The 21194-nt window shown below is 38.4% G+C and overlaps 3 protein-coding genes and 1 non-coding gene across 5 annotated transcripts in view; 2 read left to right on the plus strand and 2 right to left on the minus strand.

The window, feature by feature from the left end:
* Window positions 1–288: 288 nt before the first annotated feature.
* LOC117294931 (F-box only protein 30-like) lies at window positions 289–5458 on the minus strand. 2 transcript variants are annotated; one of them, XM_033777483.1, is made up of 4 exons: window positions 5371–5458; window positions 4215–4573; window positions 2576–3196; window positions 289–1827 (listed from the first exon to the last, which is right to left on the minus strand). In XM_033777483.1, exons 2-4 carry the CDS (start codon window positions 4494–4496, stop codon window positions 1792–1794), a joined length of 939 nt encoding a protein of 312 aa, XP_033633374.1. In that variant the 5' UTR covers window positions 4497–4573; window positions 5371–5458; the 3' UTR covers window positions 289–1791. The 2 variants fall into 2 exon arrangements, with proteins under 2 accessions (XP_033633374.1, XP_033633375.1); XM_033777484.1 differs by having other exon boundaries at window positions 4215–4569; window positions 5371–5456.
* Window positions 3905–3977, plus strand: Trnan-auu. Its single transcript has one exon. It is a non-coding gene; the product is annotated as a tRNA-Asn (tRNA).
* A 100-nt stretch (window positions 5459–5558) lies between the features above and the next one.
* On the plus strand, window positions 5559–13704 carry LOC117294253 (golgin subfamily A member 7-like). Its single transcript, XM_033776610.1, has 5 exons — window positions 5559–5646; window positions 7481–7606; window positions 8508–8660; window positions 9341–9442; window positions 10866–13704. The coding sequence occupies exons 1-5, from the start codon at window positions 5620–5622 to the stop codon at window positions 10899–10901; spliced, it is 444 nt and encodes a 147-aa protein (XP_033632501.1). The 5' UTR covers window positions 5559–5619; the 3' UTR covers window positions 10902–13704.
* Window positions 13705–18292: 4588 nt separating this feature from the next.
* LOC117294254 (phosphatidylinositide phosphatase SAC2-like) overlaps window positions 18293–21194 on the minus strand; it is a 48401-nt gene continuing 45499 nt past the window's right edge. The window contains exon 19 of the mRNA XM_033776611.1: window positions 18293–21185. Within this exon, the coding sequence (XP_033632502.1) occupies window positions 19775–21185 (1411 nt within the window). The 3' untranslated portion in view covers window positions 18293–19774. The remainder of the gene's footprint in view (window positions 21186–21194) is intronic.

Below are 21194 nucleotides of genomic sequence, written 5' to 3' on the forward strand. Positions count from 1 at the left end.
TTATGTGCATAGATATAAGTATAGTTTATAAATCTGTGTGTGCTAACCCTTTAGGCATTAAAAAAAAAAAAAAATGACACCACACCCACCCCAATACATCCCCCACCAACACTTCTTGAAAAGAATGTCTTCACTGTCCAAGTGGACAGGGAGGAAATAATGCTTACCATTTCCAGCTAAGCAAAAATAAGCAAGACACTGGTAACTTTAATCTGATAGGAGTTGCAATGAGCAAGTTTTTCTTAGATGATTAACAATGTATATAGCAAGACTGAACTTGGATTTTTATGTTGTTCAAAAACCTGAGGTCTTCTTATGAGGCCAAAGTTTCTGTCATAAGAAATGCTTTTGTACGATGAAATGGGTGATTTTTACCCACAATTGTATGCCAGCTTGAAGTAACAAAAACTGTGTGCAGCAGATACATAGGTGTTAACTCTGTGCAGCAGGTGTTAGACGCACTGAATACTAATAGGATAGGGTTCATATTTAGAAAGTTATCAATTCATAAACCAAGTGAAGTTAGTAAGTGTTTTGTGATTTTGCTCGAATATGGTACATAAATCAAGGTTACATGTAAAACAAGAAGCTCCTCTGTTGTACATTGGCTTTTTCCTTATTAAAAGTATAATGTTTTATAATAATTAATTACTTTTTAATTGTGATTGGTCATTGCTAAATATAAACTCCTAAATGGCCAAACAGAAAAGATCCATGCACAGTACATAAGTAGAACATAGTATTGTGTTGTAAATCATTACATGTTTGTTTCTGCTTGATCATTATTATTTAACCCATTTCCTAACTCATACAACCTTTATTGAGTTACCTTTACTCCAAAACAATAGCAATGTTCCAAAGTATGACATCCAACTTGTTTTGTTTTAGTCTCCCATGTACCTACATCTTATCAGCTACATCATGACAGTTAGTCATCATTACATTGTGATGATGCACTCTTTGAATCAGACCTTTGAACAAAGTTTCTACAAACCAAACTCTGATGAAAATAAATCCGTCTAAACGGTCTTTATCTGGCATTACACAGAATTGGTGAGAATAAAAAACTCAGATCTAGGACTCTGTATCTGTGTAGAGCACAGACGTAGACGCACAGTCCTACACGGGGCTATCATAGGAGTCAACATTATTTCAAGGGTGTTCAATCTTGAAATTTTACAAGGAAGGCAAAGGAGGGGTCACAATAAAAGATTTAGGCACAAGATGCCGAACTGAAGCTTTATCTATTTTTAAACGTGAAACACGCATGGGCGTCATTTCAGCATGTGAATGTTTTGTTTCCCATTGATAGGAATGGTCATTGTCTGCACTGATCCGCACTGATCAATTGTTGTATCAAAAGAGTTACTTGCCGAAATGGCATCCAGTGGGATTTTACATTTCAGCACGAGTTCCGCAGCTAGCGCTCCATAATCTTTGGTCACAACCGGATAGACCTTTATCATGGTGCAGCCATCTTGAATTTCTCCCGTTGATATCAATGTAACCAAACCGAGGCTGGAAAAACAAAATAGTCTGGTATCCTATTAGCAACGTTGTTATTAGCATTCATTGTTGTTATTGGATACAAGGAACTGATCAAGATGGAGGCAGCATGATAAAAAGTCTATAATGCCTCATTAAAAGAATTGATCAAAATTACACAGTCAAGTGTAATGTACTTTATTCAAAAATAGAGTAAGCAATAGATGCTTACGTTCAAATCTAGCTGCAATTTGAGGATGGGTGGTCAAGAGAAATTAAAGCATGTAAAAAGTGCTAGTTTAGGCTTCAGTCGTTGGTAGAGGCAGCAGCGAAGTACCATATCTGTGATAAGTAAAAAAACAAAACACACAAATAAATTATGTTTGTAAAACTGTCTGACAATTCAATAAAAAATCACTGTGGTTTTGAATGATAGATAAACTGTGCCAGGCTGCAATATGACATCATGTGGTGATTGCAGATCTACACACAGTGCATAGTGTCATAATTTACATGTAGCTTTAGTAGTGCATATTGGTTGCATAGCCTGTAACTCACCAGGGAGCTGAGATGGTTTTAAGGAATGAATAAAATAAATGGCCCAGTGACTAGGGATATAAATGATAGAAGCGCTCTAAGCGCTAAATAAAAACTTTTATTATTATAATTATTATTATCATGACATAAGACCAAGTCCGAGGAAATTTACTCAGTCAACAAAAGGTGTGTTTTCTTATCAATTTTCTTTTTACTTGGTCTCATTTATTTTTGTGGTCTCTGTTTGTTGGTCAACATGCCGATTGTATGAGAGTCTCTATTGAATTATTTTCATGTTAAGTCTCTGGAAGTTTCTGTTGGTCAGTTGGACATGTTGGATGGTTTCACTATCTTGTTGTTTTATTAAGGACAATTAATTGTCTGTCAATTTGTATGCTGTTTAAAAATTTGCAATTTTTGTTTTACTAGAGGGGGATTTGAATCAAAAACCTCCAGATTAATGTATCGGCACTCTACCAACTGAACTATATATCCCTGTGCTGGCATTCTCCCTACTTCATCAAAATCTTTGGAGCTTATTTTAAAACCTTACCTTTTGTGCCTCTACCCATGTGTCATCCACCTGCCTCTCCCATCCTGTGGTCACCATACCTCGTTCTTGAAGCAGACTAGCACAAACCCGACGCATGAAGTGTGATGTCATCGACATCGCCGTGAGACCCTGAGCGTCAAGGAACCGTCCGATATTCTTAAGAACAGTGAATGGTAATGATTCAAGAGTAGGTTGCCAGAGCAGTTGATCGGGCTGTGGGCTTAGTGGGGACAGCATGGCCGACTGGTCACCTTCTGCTGGCAAAGGAGATGTTGGATCGGTCGACGTTTCCATGACTTCTGATAAGAGGCGTTCCTTACCCTCCCACGGGACCTTGCAGAGGTCATTATTGGGTCTGCTGAGGGTCGGTTTAATCAAGAGGGTTCCGAACGTCCTCATTGCTTCATCTCTCTTCTTCTTCTTCTCCTCCTGAATTCTGATGCGATCTTCGTCAGAGACCGTCCAGTTATCAGCCGGGATGTTGAGATCATACTCCGACTCTTCACCAAGTCTCTCCGCTGCTTTGTGTCTGGACATCTTCTCAGCAAGGATTGGAGAGCACTTGTGATCATGTTCGCCATCAGACTGGAAGTGCCTCAGCAGCTCATCCTTTCGAAATTCCTGAAATAAGGCCGGGGTATGAAGAAAAAAGAAATTCAAAATCCTGAAAAATGCAAAATAGTGTCTTTTGGGGGTTGAGATGAAATTTATTAAGAATCAGGGATGAGATTTTCCAAAAAAATGTGAACAATTCCTGAAAAATGCATGCAGTGGGTTCCCACTTACAACTTTTAGACCTGGAACCTACCATGAGTTATTATTCATGTTATTATGGACTGTGTGCATCACCTGTGTGCATCACCCGTGTACATATTGAGTTTTTTTCCCTCTGGTATCTGTTCTACTTATGTCAAGAAAATGTAAAAGATATCAATATAAACCACAAGGGCTACTGACTGGGTAAATATTGAAATGATTTTTGGGGTTGAACAAAGAATTGACTAGAGTGGGATTCGAACCAACGACCTCCGGATTAAAGTGCCGGCGCTCTACCAACTGAGCTATCTAGCCCTATATTGGCGGTGTCCCTATTTTGTCAATATCTTTGTTCGGGGGTACCAGTCAGAAGCCAGTCAGTTTCCCTTGTGGTTTATATTGATATCTGAAACAAAAAGTCGCATCCCCTTAAGGTGATCCCTGGCTGCCGCTTCCCAGGTTGTATCGTAATTTGGGTGTGATCCCTGGCTACACGGCAGTTAACGGTTGTATGGCTTCTGACTGGCACCCCCGAACAAAGATATTGACAAAATAGGGACACCGCCAATATAGGGCTAGATAGCTCAGTTGGTAGAGTGCCGGCACATTAATCCGGAGGTCGTTGGTTCGAATCCCACTCTAGTCAATTCTTTGTTCAACCCCGAAAATGTAAAAGAGATTTCGAAAGAACTCTGAAATCAGGAATTCTTTTGAAAAATCACATACGATGATAGAGTGTGTTGAAAATAAGAATAGAGACCTTTGCATCACACTGAATCTAGAATTTATTTGTCTCTACAAGATCTTCGTCTTTTTGGCATTGTGCCTGTCTAGTTGTCTTAGGATAAAAAGTAGCTATTGGATGCCACACTCCAATGCTTACCACTCCACACATGACAACAAAGGCTGGGCAGTGAATGAGATGTTTAGCCGACTCTTTACGCAGCATGGTGGCGGGGCAACCCTTGTTCTTGTTGAGACACTCAATCCGGGTGTTGGGGCACCGAGTTAGATGGTCATTCAGTTTACAAGTGTGTAGTCGAGATCCGCAGTCTTGGGAGCAGCTAATGTTCAGACATGACACACCCACTTTTTCCTGTTCATTGCACCACAACTTGAAACAGCTATCACAATGGCTGTGAATGGCTGATTGTAATTCATCCATGCTTGCCGTTAGCACCACTGGCCGTTAGGTTTTAAGTTGCAGGTTCACCACCAGAAGGACAGAAGGAGGGTCACTTTCTAAAGATAAAATTGATTAGCATGGATCAATCAGGAAAAAAGTTTCTGTACGGCCTACCACATATAGTATCTAATTTAGCTTAATGAAATATCCCTTTTTGTACAAATGAGTGAAAAAGTGGTGGCGCCATACAGAAAGTTATCCGATCAATCATTCAATTCAATGGTTCTAAATATAATAAACCCCCCAAAAGTTACTTGACTCTTAGCCCCACTTGTGTGGCCAAGGATAGCTGAATCCTTATCCTTGGCCACACAAGTGGGGCTACTTAACTCTATGTTGACACAATTTCAATTAACTATCATTAATTTAGAGTAGACCCAGTGACTGGGGCGCTAGATTCCCTTTTTTCAAAATTTTGTCATTATCGGTCATACAACACAGTCCTTTGTTTGAAATTTTGACATTATCGGACGTATGACAGAGAATGTCAAAATTTCAAAAAATGGAGTACAGCGCCCCAGTTACTGGGTCTATCATTAATTAAACTTACTATTGTCAATAAAAAATTGTATTATTGCAAAAAAATTTCCCCCGCCACTTTGTCAAAAAGTCCTTTAACACAATACAACAGATATAGTCACACACCCCCGTAGTGAGTCATATTCCCACACAGTAATATTTAGTTGTACAATACAGTCACAGTGCGTGGGCATAAATAAAATGATTAAAAACATTATAATTAATATAAATTCATTAGTTTATGGAAAGTTTTACTAGAATTAAACAATGGCAAAATAATAAATGTTCTCACCAATAAGGAGTTGTGGTTGCATTACTTATTAAGGAAACTTACGATAAGATCTTGTATTTTTGAGTACCAGTAGTCAAAAACCGACAAAACAGCACCAAGTTTTCCCAGGATGGCTCGCCCTAAATTCCTTTTCTCTTTTTGTGAATATTTGCGACAGCGCCCTCAACAGTCGACCGATACCGATTTGCCTTTTTCACAAGTCTAGTTTCTGCCTCTTTTATGATGACGGATAACACCATAGAATCTGGTTTCGATCCCATATGACCGGTACGCGAGTCTCTCTGACATAAGATGGCGGGTGCTAGTTACGCTGCGCAAGTAAGTCAAAATTTGTGTTTTAAATCATGTTGTTGGCTTTGTAAAAGAAGTTCTTGAACTCTAGTGTTTGTTAGACTAGTGTGTTGTTAAGACTAATGTGTAGTTTCGGTGTTGGTTCAATTAGTTATTTGTACACCAGTCTGTGCTTGTTTCATTCATTAATTAAAAATTTAGAGAAGACAACAATTAATTATTTTTTTCACAAACACAAATTTTCCGCAATCATTGTATCCTCCATTTGTGTTGTGACTTTAACTTGTGAAACATCTTGGAAAACTCTGTCATATAAGTTATTTTTTAAGCCTATTTTATATGCTAAATGATAAGAAAAAAGATCTGTAAAAACGTACTTTTAAGTAAGTTAGTAGTTGCGATAATAACGTAACCCTCCTGCCGACGGCGGAGCCGGAGGGTTACGAGTCACTCCCATTTGATGCAGGGCGAAATGGTCAAACACGTACAATTTCGACATCTAGTCAACAGATTTGCTCAATTTTTACCCCTTTCAAAAATCATGACATAAATTCTATGAACACGACCTTAATCCTCAATATCTAATGAATAACATTCAAAACACCATTGAGAAAGTATTTTGAAATAAAGTACAAAAACTTACCAGATCCCGGAGCGAAACAGTCACAAATTTCCCAGGTTCTATTTTGAACCTGTCGCTTCGCCATTTTGTGCCTTCCCGATGTTCATTGCTGTTGGACTAAACCATTCTGTAAAAGGGGTGTTATAAGGCAGCGCGACAGTGCGTCTGCGCTGTCCGTTTACTACAGTATATATGCCCGCTGTTCACTCACTTAAAGCACTGCCGCACTGCAGCACCCCTTGTAACACCCCTTTTACAGAATGGTTTAGTCAAACTCGGCTGCGGCTCGGTCGGCAGGTAGTAAATTCAATTGGCTGGTACCTGCGGTTGGGTTCAGCGCTTGGGGTCAGCGCATGGTAACCAGCGACAGGTTCAAAAATAGAACCTGGGAAATTTGTGACTGTTTCGCTCCCGGAAAAGTTTTTGTCCTTTTTTTCAAAATATTTCCTCAATTGGTTTTTGCATGTTATTCATTAGACATTGAGGATTAAGTTCGTGTTCATAGAATTTGCGTCATTATTTTTTAAAGTGGTAAAAAATGAGCAAATCAGTTGACTAAAATATTTCGCCCTGCATCGAATGGGAGTGACTCGTAACCCTCCGGCTACGCCGTCGGCAGGAGGGTTACATTATCGCAACTAGTAAGTTAGTTATTATAATTCTTTATTTTGTATTTGTTTTTTCGGAAAACTTTCCGTATCCTTTTTGTTTTTCACTAATTCAATTTTTTTTTAGTTTACAAAAAGTCAAATTTTCCTTTTTTGACTCAAAAGAGGAATATCTGGTCATTTATTAATATTGCTATTTTACCATGATTACTAAGGTAGTTAAGTTAGATCTACCTGGCACTAAGCTTGGGCGATACCACGATATTATCGAATATCGCGATATTAATTTGGACACGATTTCGATATCGGATGGATTTGGTTTTAACCGGTCCATATACTTGCGACAACCGTCGGGATGAGGATGGGAGTTACAAATTTGCACAACTGAACTAAATTATCAATTTCTTGGCACCACCATAACCATGACTCATGAGGCATAAAAATGCTCAAATAAAATTTAAATAAAAATGGCTGTATATCTGATAATATAGTTTTGATAAAGTGACCCTCCCCGCTTCGCAGTCGGCTTGAGGGTTACGTTATTGCAACTACAGTGTAATAATAATAATAATTATAATATCAATATAATAAAATCATAATCAATACTAAATAACTTTAATATTTTTTTCAGCCAATGGCCATGGAGAGTATACAGCGGCAGCCCCATCCAATCGGCAAAGTTTTCGTCCAAAGAGATTACTCCGATGGTATGGTGGTTAAATTCCAGACCAAACTGCCTCTAGATATTAACGACAGGGTAGGTATTTTTATACAAATTGTTCACCCTTTTTAATTTTTTCTTTTGAAGGTCAAGTAGAAATCTTCAGTTCACTGATTCTTCTGTTTTGGAAGTTGATTATAATGGCTGGTATTTTGGGTAAAGTTTTGGGGTTACACTACAGCATGAAAGATAAAACTGATTAAATTGGTGAGAATACAATGAAGTGAGGTTTGCGGAGCCACTATTGTATATAATTCTCATATCAACTGTGGGGTTCTGAGAAGAACCGGTGAAACACCTCAACATTTACATAGTTTTAGACCAGTCTACTTTGATTACTTTGATTAATGTGTGTGTGTTTATTGAAATGTTTACTCCATTTGCTTCTGTTTTTACTGTTGTGTATTTTGCTATTCCTGCTCATGTTTTTATTCCGTATTCATGGTATTATGTATTTGACTGCAGATCACTTTGAACCCGTATTAATGCGCTTTATAAATGTAGTTAAGTTTTAAGTGCGCTGATCTTCATCAGGAAAAATTGCTTAATGCTTCCAATGTGATGCTAACATGTTGTACTCTTGTGCATTAAGATTTTGAGTCAATAATTATGGTCAATGAGTTACAAGCCTGTGTGTGTGGTCTGCTGGCAATGAGTTACAAGCCTGTGTGTGTGGTCTGCTGGCAATGAGTTACAAGCCTGTGTGTGTGGTCTGCTGGCAATTGTGTTGAAATTGAAAACCTACATGTATATATCAAAGCAAAATGCTACACAAAATGTGTCAGTTTATACTCGACAGCCATGATTTGCAACTCGACAGCAAATTCAGTGTGTACAAAATGAGTTAAGTCTAAATGTTTTGGTAAGCCCAATTCCTCCTGGATGAAATCGTTCCTTGCTGATGCTTTAATTTCCCTACCTCTATGTATGTCATCAGGTGGATCAGAAGACTTTTGAGACCACTATTCACCGTCTGAATGAAATCTACGGCACTGCTGAATCGTTAAAACTACGGGTATTCTGTGAAGGCTGCTTGGCTTGCTTGACTGGCTACCTGGCTCTCATATGTCTAGAAACACATTATGCAAAGGTAGGAACCAGACTACTGGGGTAGGGTTGATTCAAGAAAGCAATGAAGGAAACTAGTTGAAAAGTGCACCTATGCACACCTATAGTCTAATACCCCTATGTTCTAACACCCCTATGTTCTGGCACATCTACAAATATCACAGGTCTCAAAAATAACCGCAACAATTGCCTTGGTGCCCTGTGCTTTTGCTGTTGTGCCCTTTGCAATGTTCCTATGCAAAATAACACTTTCCTCATAGAGGTGACCCTTACCAGAGGAAAATTGTTGTGCTCGTTCAAGAGTGATGTTGAAGGCCGGACTATCAAATAATAAACCACAACGGAAACTGACTTCAAGAGGGAAGTTGAAGGCCGGACTATCAAATAATAAACCACAACGGAAACTGACTGGTTAAATTTTAAACGGTTTTAGATCGAACAAAGACACATTTACAACAGCAGGATTTGAACCAACGACCCCCAGATTAACGTGACGACGCTCTACCAACCGAGCTATCTAGCCATATGTTGTCAGTCTCCCTATTTTGTCAATGTTTTTGATAAAAAAGCACATCTTGCAGATAAACAATTAAATTGTACATGGCGGTTAAGAAAGATTGTACTTAAGGAAGCAAATCAAAATAACTTGATCAGGGTCTTTCTTTTAACCTATTTTCTATTCCGTCTCTCTCAACTTTTTAGCATGTGAAAGAAGCAGCGACATACATCCAAACAATGAACGAGGAAGTCTTCGGTCCCAGGGGGCTCATTATAGTTGACCCCTATGAACGTGGGCTTAGAGTCGTATCCTTTCAAAAGCCTTTTCATATTTAATTTGTAGGTTGGAAGTGTGCCTTCAGGTGGTTTTAAGGCTCCTTTGACTATAAAGACTTAAATGCACAGTCACACGTCACACACATTAGCTGTGAGTTAAATAAGCTCGATGCTCGATAAGCTCCAATCCTCTCTTCCCAATACTCCCTTCCTCGCCACCAACTCCACATTTGGGCTAATTAGGCATGCCATTCCTCCTATTCGAATCGGATTTCCCATTAATTTTTTGTTTTGCTCTCAGAAAATTAGTAAGATCATTACTATAAATGGCCCGAAAAATTCCCCAAAAGCTTATGCCAAAAAGGTCAGCGCTTTTACATAACACAACTTTCCCTAGGTGGCAGCAGACTTACCAGGTAAATCCATTGCTCTTGGTAATGTGCGCATCCTCGGAACTATGTAAGCAATGGAGATTTACCTCGCCACCGAGCATTCCAAAGTCTCCCATTTGGAGTGTGTTTTTATTTGGATCAGCATTCCCATTTTTTTATCAGAATTCACAATTTGATCAACATTCCCTTTTTAAGCATTTTTCCTAATTGGAGCTGAGTATCTAGTTTGAGCATAGACTTGACTCAAGTCCCAATCCCAAGCCATCCCCAGAAAACTACTGTTTTGTGATGTTCTGCATTCCAAAACCTGTTCCGCATGCGGGACAGGGACTTGACGATGTCGCAGTCGCCTGGTATGTAAATGTATTCACTTATGAATATGTAACAATGTTACGTGATACGTTTTGACCAATCAAACGCACCCAAAAAGAAGACTAGATCATTTGTCACTTGTGGGTTAAGTACTTAGTTGATGATTGAAATACATTTTTTAATAACCAATTAATTATAAAAAAGAAAGCACTAAATGTTCATTTGAATTTAAGTAATACATTGTAACATACATTGTGGTCGGTTTTGTTTGCAAAATTTGAATTTTGGGAAGTGCAATAAAACGACTTATGACACCGACACCCCCTTGCCTGCTAATGAGTTTACCCGACCCACGTGCGTGCCGCGTATAGACGCGTGCCTACAACGTCTTCTACTGTGATGTCACAGAGTATAATGAATATTTTACCAACAGGGCAGCGCTTCCACGCTCCCATTGGTTTTGTACATCTCCCCATTTGGGGAGATTTTCCAATAACAACGTGCAGAGTAAGAAACAACTTTGTCAAATCCCATTCTCGGGACCACATCTTGACGGCGAGCGCGCACTGTACTGTATGCTACGGGTTGTTTCATAGTAAGTTGAGGTAATAGCTAATAGGGACCTCTCACACGAGAACGGGACTTGAATCAAGTCTAGTTTAAGCATAGTTCCTAGTAAGATTAGTGTTCAAATAATAAGTAGATTTTGCATTTCCTAGCACAGAAACATCCTTAACTATCACCAACAGATCGAGATTGCAATTCTACCCCAAGAAAGAGGCTGACGATGGGGAACATGATCTCAAGACGTTTCAACTGATGGCATCTTGAGAACCTTTACAAGATAAAAGGAACATTTGTACAAAGGCAGACTACAAGTGCTGATATTGGTATTTTTTGAAACAATGTGTATACAATTTTATAAACTGGTGTTAGTGACTGGAGGTGTTTCCCAAGACGGTGAAGATTGTTCAAGGCGCGCTGATTTACAAACATTGGGACCCGTTAAAATCCACAACTTTGTTTCCATGAGTTTGTTTCCATTAAACGTGAATTTTTACACAGGGTTTTCAAAAGGTTCTCACAAGTTAGGATGTTCGTGAGACTCGCACAATCTATCATGAAAAAAATATGACATTAGGTGGGGCTTTATCTGTTTTTTTGTTGGTGCTGTTGTTTTTTGTTTTTCTTTCTGTCTAACTATTTTCAAGAATATCCAAACGTGTAAAGCAACTGTGTTTTGTAATGTAGATGGAATTTCTATCAGAGAAATTCATTATGAATGTGGTAATTAAACCACATTTATGTTATAAACTTTAGTTGTATGTGCCCTGCCTCCATCCTAAGCAAGCTTTGTTGTGACTCTTCTTAATCCTGCTTAGAAAGAGACGGGACTGTTGAAGATTTTGAAAACTTCAGTTCAATGGTTTTACTGTAAAATCATCACATGACCACGTCCATTGAGTCCTTAAAACAACTCGGAACCAACTGCAGCCCCAAATGAAGGACTGCCGAGAACTTTGGTTATTGAGTCCTTAAAACAACTCGGAACCAACTGCAGCCCCAAATGAAGGACTGCCGAGAACTTTGGTTATTGAGTCCTTAAAACAACTCGGAACCAACTGCAGCCCCAAATGAAGGACTGCCGAGAACTTTGGTTATTGAGTCCTTAAAACAACTCGGAACCAACTGCAGCCCCAAATGAAGGACTGTCGAGAACTTTGGTTATTGAGTCCTTAAAACAACTCGGAACCAACTGCAGCCCCAAATGAAGGACTGCCGAGAACTTTGGTTATTGAGTCCTTAAAACAACTCGGAACCAACTGCAGCCCCAAATGAAGGACTGCCGAGAACTTTGGGTATGACTTGCAGAAAGGCTGTGGACTTTGCTTTTAGTGTGTGGCACACGGTGTATTTGAAGAAAGGCTGTGGACTTTGCTTTTAGTGTGTGGCACACGGTGTATTTGAAGAAAGGCTGTGGACTTTGCTTTTAGTGTGTGGCACACGGTGTATTTGAAGAAAGGCTGTGGACTTTGCTTTTAGTGTGTGGCACACGGTGTATTTGAAGAAAGGCTGTGGACTTTGCTTTTAGTGTGTGGCACACGGTGTATTTGAAGAAAGGCTGTGGACTTTGCTTTTAGTGTGTGGCACACGGTGTATTTGAAGAAAGGCTGTGGACTTTGCTTTTAGTGTGTGGCACACGGTGTATTTGAAGAAAGGCTGTGGACTTTGCTTTTAGTGTGTGGCACACGGTGTATTTGAAGAAAGGCTGTGGACTTTGCTTTTAGTGTGTGGCACACGGTGTATTTGAAGAAAGGCTGTGGACTTTGCTTTTAGTGTGTGGCACACGGTGTATTTGAAGAAAGGCTGTGGACTTTGCTTTTAGTGTGTGGCACACGGTGTATGTTGTGGTGGGTTATCTCACTGTCAGTTTAAAAGTGAAATTCATCAAATTAATGTAGAACAAACACAAAAACATACATGTAGGTGAGACTTGCTGCGAATTCTGCACACTGCTTAATACCAACCAAAATGACCTGTGGTGATAAAACTGATCTAAATGAACATGTAGGTCTTCGCTGAAATGTCTAAGATCTTGTCTGAATCAGCCGCTGTTGCTAAGGATGTTGATATGAGTAGCCTGTACTTCAATACTTGTTGCTATGGTGATCTAGCTGTAGCCATAACAAGTTATAGTCTTGACTAAATCTAACTAAGGACCATTCCAATTGTTGTTTTTCTGTGTTTGAAAAGTACCAATTTGTTTTATTGTTCTTTTCCTTAGATCAACCTTGGTGTACAGAATAAGATTTGTTATATGTGTCCTTCAGTCTCTTTTTCTTGTATTCAAAGAAGTTGGAATGATAGGCTCCATTTGTAGTGGTTATCTTTTATTTGCTGATGTTGCAAAGTATCAATTCAGTTTTGATAAAGAAATAGTCAAACTAGTCGAGATTATTCCGAGGTCATGTGGTAATATTACAACCAAGTGAGCTTTCAGACTTTGAAGACTTTTGAGACCGGTCGGTATCTATTGTGCTTGTCACTGAGGATGTTTACCGTTTATGGCAAAGCTGATCAACAGTGTAATATCAGGCAAAAATCTTAAAGCTGCGAGTAAGGATGATTAGCCCCCCAAATTATTATTATTATTATTATTATATTTGCGACAGTGTTAAATTATAGCCAGATTGTTGAAATAAATTAATATATTATTGAATATAATGCGTAATTACTTTCCAAAGTAGCTTGTAGGTAAGTTAGTCCACAGTTGCTAATGTACTGTTCCCATTTTAGAAACTTCAAACTTAAAAAAAATAAGCTTAAGTTTATTGATTTTCCAAACCAAACTTGTGCTGATGTTTTTTAGGCCTTGTAAATATTAACCAATGAGTCTGTAGTCTTTTGATTTAGTGTCAACTCGAGTCGATTTAGAAATTATCAATGTTGTACAGTTCAATTTGTACATATTAAATGAAATGAATTAACTTATGTAATGTTTGGTAAATATGAACACCATATGTTTGTATGTTTACTATGGAGTAGTTGGTAAAATAAATGTACTCCCTATTTGTATATAAATACAAACATGAAGATGTGAACTGTGTCATTAATTGATTGTATTATATAAAATAAAAAAATATGGTCGAATCAATTAGAGCTGGTAAAGTCACTTTTGGTATTAGGTTACTCATAACAAATGTAGCAAACAAACTCACTTGGTAACAAGCAAGGAAGAGCTGTTGGTAGTACATGTATGTATAACAGGTCAGAAACGACATCCTCTGAAGTAACATAGTTTTTGAGAAAGGGGTAATTTGCAAAAGACTTCAATGAAAGCACACAAATCTGTGCTCACAAGGGTGATTTTCTTTCATTATTTTCTTGCAACTTCGATGACCGACTGAGCCCAAATTTTCACAGATTTGTTATTGTATGCTTATGTTGGGATACACAAAAGAAGAAAACTGGTCTGTGTCCAGTGCAAACAGTTAAACTAAATACAACACAACTTTGCTTTCCAGAACAAGGTTATCAGCCAAAATACCATGTCGTACATTATGTACCGTTTGTACTGACTGATGTCCAGCTAATGTTTACCAAGAAGAAATATTTTAGGCAATATGGACCCTGCTGCCCCACCCCCCCCCCCCCACACACAAAAAACACCCCACAAACAATGAATGCAAGATGTGATACAACCTGAATCTTTAGAATAGAATCCCACACAACAGCTAATGTGTTTTTTTACAAAGTGGTAAGACTGCAGGACTTTCAATCATAATGTTGATGGTTAGAATCTCACCAAGCTTACCACTGATTTCACAATGTCTAGCTATACTGAAACAATATCTTGATTTGTACATTCCGTAATCATAGACCTTAAACCAATGTTTATATGAGAGAGATTGGCTGTTGCCAGCTTGGTGTTATATCCCTTTGTGGGAGTTTGTTAAGTTCCCTTGATGGGAAGATCATCTAAACAAACAAACAAACAAACAAACTAAAATCTTCAATGCAAAATAAACAATGTGATTCCAGTAGTATTTATTGATATGTTACAATTAAAGACGCACTTTACATACATGTGTACACGAGTAGACTTTAATATACAAACTGACCTACTGGTGAACTGCCACTATTGGAGATGAGGATATTATAAAAGCCTAAAATTGGCTACTACTCATTGTACTCCGAATAGTGATGTATGATAAATTCAATACAAGATTCAGATTTCAGAACCTTTGGTTGCAGTATTTTCTTCTCCGAGTTCTTTCCCCCTTCCACTCTCCCAATCAAAATGGGAAAGAATATGAATACAATAAAATAAAAACCGAATTGTTTGATATATATTCATACTTCTTGACAATCCAATGTTCTTCCTAAAACGGACTCAACCACCTTCCTTGTTCAAATTCAGTGCATGAAGTTTTTCACCGTTTGTAATAAGTGTTCAGAATACTGATGCCAGATTGTAAAGGCCACACAGGGACTTAAGAATTAAGAGCATGTTCCAGATGGGCAAAGATAAGAATAGATGGGTCGGTTTAAGCAACATTATTCTGTGCCTAGCGTGGTTTTATTTGCTTACAGGCTCTATGAAATTGGGCCCTGTTCAGTTGCATTTAGTGTAGGCAGAGACAGAGAGGTCCATGTAGAGGACATAAATGAACAGTCTCATAAAATCCAATCAATTACCCCTTATTGAAACAGGTAAAACCTGTGTACAACCAATAAAGCAAAGACAAAAGTTGGAAGTAGATCAGTCTAGCTTCTACCTTTGGGGTGAAATAGTGCTGCGATTGTAATACAGTACACTGGGAGCATTATGATTAAGTTATTGTTATAAGCTGAAAATTAAGTTTCTCTAAAAATAACATTTTTGATCAAGTGTATTTACAACAATAAAAAGACATCCCATTAACGTTGTGGAGGTATAATGGTAAGACACAGTATACAGTTATCACACACTCAAAATAATAGAATATATAATTTGTATAAGTTACAAAAAATGCCTCTATAACAAAAAGCATATGAAGTACACAGACCTGAGAGAACTTCCAAAAAGTATCATAACGTGCTTTGTAATTGTATATCCGCTGTCAACTTAAGTTATTTCTCCCTACCCAACCATGAAAGAAAATTGTGGACTATGTGCCCAATTTCAGTTTCCAATAAGTTGGATTACCAATAACATCAATATTGACACACTTTCATAGCGCAGCTTCATGGTAAGCACATTTTTGACAAAATAACTGCTTAAATTCCTTCGACCATTGAAACAGATAGGTACTCTACTGTCATATGAATAAAGGCAAGCCATTGCATGGTTACGTAAGAGTAGATGGCCAACACCCATACACAATTTTAAATGAATGGTACTAAGGTTTGCTCATTTTAAGGCTGCTTTACAAAAGCTTGCCCCTAAACTATTTGACAAAGCAACTGTCTCTACAGTCGTAGGAATTCGAGGAGTAACTTGTGACTATAAAGCAAGTCACTGTACTAGACTTTATTCAAATCTAACTTGATAACGGCTTACCGCTGAGATAAAAACAATGAACTCCCAGAAAATAAAGGATACAAATATAGAGAACCTTCAAGGATTAAAGTAAAATGTAAATAATATAAACTAGTTTACTTTGCAATAGTATAACAACATAAAAAGCAAACCTGAAGATAAATCTTGTCTAAACCGTATAAGTTGTATAACAATATTTGTATATTATTTTGACTTGTGCGTGTATGTGAACCTTCCCTGCGAACAGTTTAAAACACAAACCTTTCAAGAACTTATAACTATAAGTACATAAATTATTTTACCTTTGTATATACCAATCTACTTTAAGATAAGACTTGAGGATGCATGGTGGAAAATACAAATCTTGATCTTGATGGAATAATTGAACAGCTCCTTTCTATAATAGATGTTAAAGTTGCATCGGGGATAGATAATATTAATTTTGGTTTTTACCCATAGACACCGATGTGTGTTAGCACTGTATACTCGGTACTTTCCCAAGTCCTGTGAAAAAATATCACAGGTATATTACTCGGGTGGGATTCGAACCCAAGACCCTGGCAATTCTTGAGCGGTTTCTTACCAACTGGACTACCGAGATTGCCCGGTAGGACTAGCTACATTGTAGAGGCAGTTTGAATCCTATGTTTTGGCAGCGGGTACCGCAACGGTATAATATATGTTAAATTTGCATCGGGGATAAAGAATATTAATTTTGGTTTTTACCCATTTCTAGGAACAACAGTCAATGAAGTATACGTAAGGTTTGCGGTGACACCATGTAAAATCTCTTTGCGAGTCTCTGGAAGAGTTATGTACGAGGGCTTTCCAGCATTACTGGGATGCCCTCAGCTATGGACATACAAGGCGCAGACTTTTTAATCGCATCATGCCAGTGTTATGTAAACTTGCGTTAATATCATCGGTCAGTGATACCAATGTTGCTTGGCATATTTGCATCCCAGTAATGACAGGAAACATTGATACAGGACATGGTCCAACGGACTGGTCTTTACTGAAAAGTATTGGCTAAAGCATCCAAGGTCATGAAGGTTAACAGGTATGTAGACATCTCTGACATTTAAAACACAGTCTTCCATAACATAAAAATATGTTAATAAATATGTAGTAATGTTGAAGTAATACTCTAGCATATTACATCAGAATAAATTATGGCTGCTAGGTTTGGCGTAAATATTAAAAACAATTACTCCTATTCTTTTAAGTATAACTAATACCGGTACTTGAGTTACAAAACAAATTGAAAGAAACATGAAGAATCTATGAGTGAACTAATGCCGGATTCTTTGTGTAATAAATAATAATAATAACGGGTTCTAATATATAGCGCACATATCCTAGTACCTAGAGTAAGATGCTTTAAAACATTACCATCCCTGGTCATCAGGCATATTTGTGTTCATAGGTTTTAAAACATTACTTTATTTATTTTTTTAGGGGGGGGGGTGGAGGAAGAGAATTACTGACATGATTGTGCGTTTTCACAAACACTATTTAAGTTACATATCTCCAAGTACATGTATATATAAACGTGTTCAATATTACATTATCATAAGGAATATTGTTTCAATAGCTAATTTTTTAAGTGGTGGCAAGTTGATACACAAGACGAACAAATTGTGAACCAGTTCTGGTGTGGCAGGAAAACGTTTTTAAGATGTATGGGCAGTTGGACCTACGATCTTCTGCAAACTGGTAAAACATTAAACAAGCAGTGTTTGCCATTAAATGATTTATTTACTAGCCAGCAGGACTGGTTAATTTGTCTTGTCACTAGTCCGCCTCATTTTTCATCGATCCACATTTGTATATTAAAGGCAGTGGACACTATTGGTAATTATCAAAATAATTATTAGCCTAAAGCCTTTCATGGTGACGAGTAATGGGTAGAGGTTGATGGTATAAAACATTGTGAGAAACAGCTCCCTCTGAAGTGCCATAGTTTTCGAGAAAGCAGTAATTTTCCACAAATTTGATTTCGAGACCTCAGATTTAGAACTTGAGGTCTCGAAATCAACCATCTAAACGAACAAAACTTTGTGTGACAAGGGTGTTTTTTCTTTCATTATTATCTCGCAAGTTCGATGACAGATTGAGCTCAAATTTTTACAGGTAAGTTATTTTATGCATATGTTGAGATACACCAACTGTGAAGGCTAGTCTTTGACAATTACCAATAGTGTTTACTGCCTTTAAATAATGATCATGCTTTTCAGCAGTGAATTAGCCAGCTGGACCACTTGGAGAAAATTCAATTTGACAGTTCCTAAGGTGTTTAGGAAGCATTTGGCCAGAAGGGAGAACGATGGGCAGTACCATATTAAATGCACATGCAAAAATGTCAACATGTTTCCCCCATGTGTTGGGACTGCTGCCATTCTGAGATTGAACTGATCGATGAAACTAGCACACAACTTTTGCACTTACCCTCTGTAAGCAGAATGTGACCATAAAAAAAATTGCCAGAGTTAGCAACGCTCGCTCATGGTCTAGAACTCGTTTTAGCTTTGGGTTGGGCTCTGTTGGCCTGTTTGATGCCCTGTGATGAAATGGACACTTTCTAAATAACTACTGGAGCCTAAACCCAACTTCAAGCACAAGCTCAAACCCAAGCTGTGGTTTCGATAACGGCCCACAATTCACATCCGAGCCACCTCAACACTCACTCCCTGCTCAAATCAGATCATGCTGAATACATATTTATTTAAAACTACACGAAGTGAATGGCAAAACTACCATCATTTGATGAGGTACGTGGATATGCTAGGCAGTAATACAAACTTTGCACTTTGTGAGATTTCGAATACAGACTCTGAAAGTTCATACTTAAATGTTGTATTGTTTTAAATGTGGTGACTTCACTCCAAAATACCATCCTTAATAAAGATATTGCACTGTAATCTAAAACAAGATTTAGTTTTGGTCTCAGACTAGGGATTCCAAACACTCCCAATCAACATGCAGATGTGAAATGTTAATAATTCACAAAGATTTGTTTTAAAAAAAGTCCCTTTCTAGTGTGAAAAGTATTTATCTGCTTGGCGGATAAAAAGATTAAGAATTGATTTTGTTTAAGACACAATTTCTCTAAGATGCTAAAATACGTTAGTATTTGTCTCTGTAGAATGAAGTAAAGGGATTCACAAAAATCGAAGACAGCTATTTTTCAAAAGGCATCACTGCCATAAAAATAAATTAATTTGTTATAAATATAAAACTCTACACAGAATATTACATAATTCACTGAGTGGAGACTTAAGAACTAGCCTGTCTCTAATGAACTAAACTTGATCAGTTAGTATACCTTATAATCAGCTGACTGTAGTAACCGGTTTCATCTAGTTTGCTACAAAAGCTGTGTAAATATTCCAAATACCCGGTAGTGCCCAACCGGACTGGACTAGTTCAGTCCGGTAGGATCTTGTGACCGCTTTAGTATACCTTATAACAGCTGACTGTAACCGGTTTCATCTAGTTTGCCCAACCGGACTGAACTGGTCCAGTCCAGTTGGATCTTCTGACCGCTTGTGTGCTGAAAAAATACACACAACAACACTGGCTTAAACTGGTTTGATCCAGTTTAGAAAGATAAGTACTCCTAGCTAAGTGAAGTTTTTACAATTGGATAAACCTGCTTTGGCATTTCTGAGATCGCAACTGCATCTCGAGCATCATCTTGGCTTTACGTTGGCTCGCCCTCATGTTGTTCCCTCTTGAGAAGTTGAAATTTCTGAATGGGTTTCTGAACTTGCGGTTGATCTGTTCCTCGTCCTTGGCTAGGGTTGTGCTGTCACCTTCCTCTTTTTTTTCTTCCTCGACCGCCTTGCCAGCGATTAGATCGGCAAGAGAGTTCTCACTGTGAGATTTCTGAGGGGATTTGAGGATTAGAGACCTGGGTCCTGTCTTAAGCTCCTTTTTGCCCACTGGGATGGTCTCAGGGATTGGGTTTACCGTAACCATAACATCATCATCGTTAGTGAGATCTGAGATATGGAACTCAGGTTTGTTAGGATCAGATCTTGTCTCTGGATTGGTATCCTCAGACTTTTTTGTTTCATTGTCATTAAGATCTTCAGCTGGATTTTGAAAGTTGACTGGTACACCATTGGGCTCAGTATCTGTTGGATTTGTATCAAGACCCTCTGGCAGTGTCTGATTATCCAGTTTGAGATGGTCACCAGAATCATCATGGGTCTCAAGTTCAAGTTCTTCAACACCACTCAAAGAGTCAGTGTCAAGCTCGGGATCTTTCGGTTGTGATAAAGTATCTCCATGATTTGCGACCGTGTCATTTAATATACATTGATTATTGAGCTGTTCATCATTAAGTAGTGGCAAGATATCATCTCCGTCCGTCACTTTCTTCTTCTCCTTAGACTGCACACCAGGAGCAGCGATGCGATCATCATAAGCTCCATGACTCTTGGAGTGTTTACGGCGAGGTGTAATGTGCCGTCTAGAGAAGCTACGTTGATTCCTTTTGGGATCCGTGGCCAGCTCCCCGCATGTGGGCAGTACAATATCTCCATCATTAAGCATGATAGGGTCGTCAGGACTCTCTTGTGGGTAGTTGGGTAAATTGCCACTCAATATCTCTAAGCAGTCGCCGATGCTGAGAGCATCATAGGAGGTATCAGTCGAAGATGAGAAAGAGCTGTCATCAAACATATCGTCAGTGTCTTCATTCTCGACATCCTTATCGAAGCTGATCCGTACGCTACTCGTCTCCTCCTCCTCGTCACTATTGCCCATGCTCTTCTGGTAGACCAGGGTACTAGGGACGTTGCTGGCATTATTCTTCTTGTTCCGTGCCTTCTGAATGAGATTAAGATTAGTCATCTTGTTGCCAACGTTCTGCAGGTAGCGGCTAACGACTTGGGTGCGTGCGGGACGTCGTGTCTGATTGTTACGGGGCTCACTGTGCTTCTTGATGACCATCTCCGGGACAAATTTGTCCTGAAGCCACATTGTGAGACGCTTCTGAGATGTAAGTTTAATCAACTCCTGTGGGGCCTTCCGGGTTTTCCTTTAATAA

Source organism: Asterias rubens, chromosome 9, assembly GCF_902459465.1.
Source record: "Asterias rubens chromosome 9, eAstRub1.3, whole genome shotgun sequence".
NCBI classification, from domain to species: Eukaryota; Metazoa; Echinodermata; class Asteroidea; order Forcipulatida; family Asteriidae; genus Asterias; species Asterias rubens.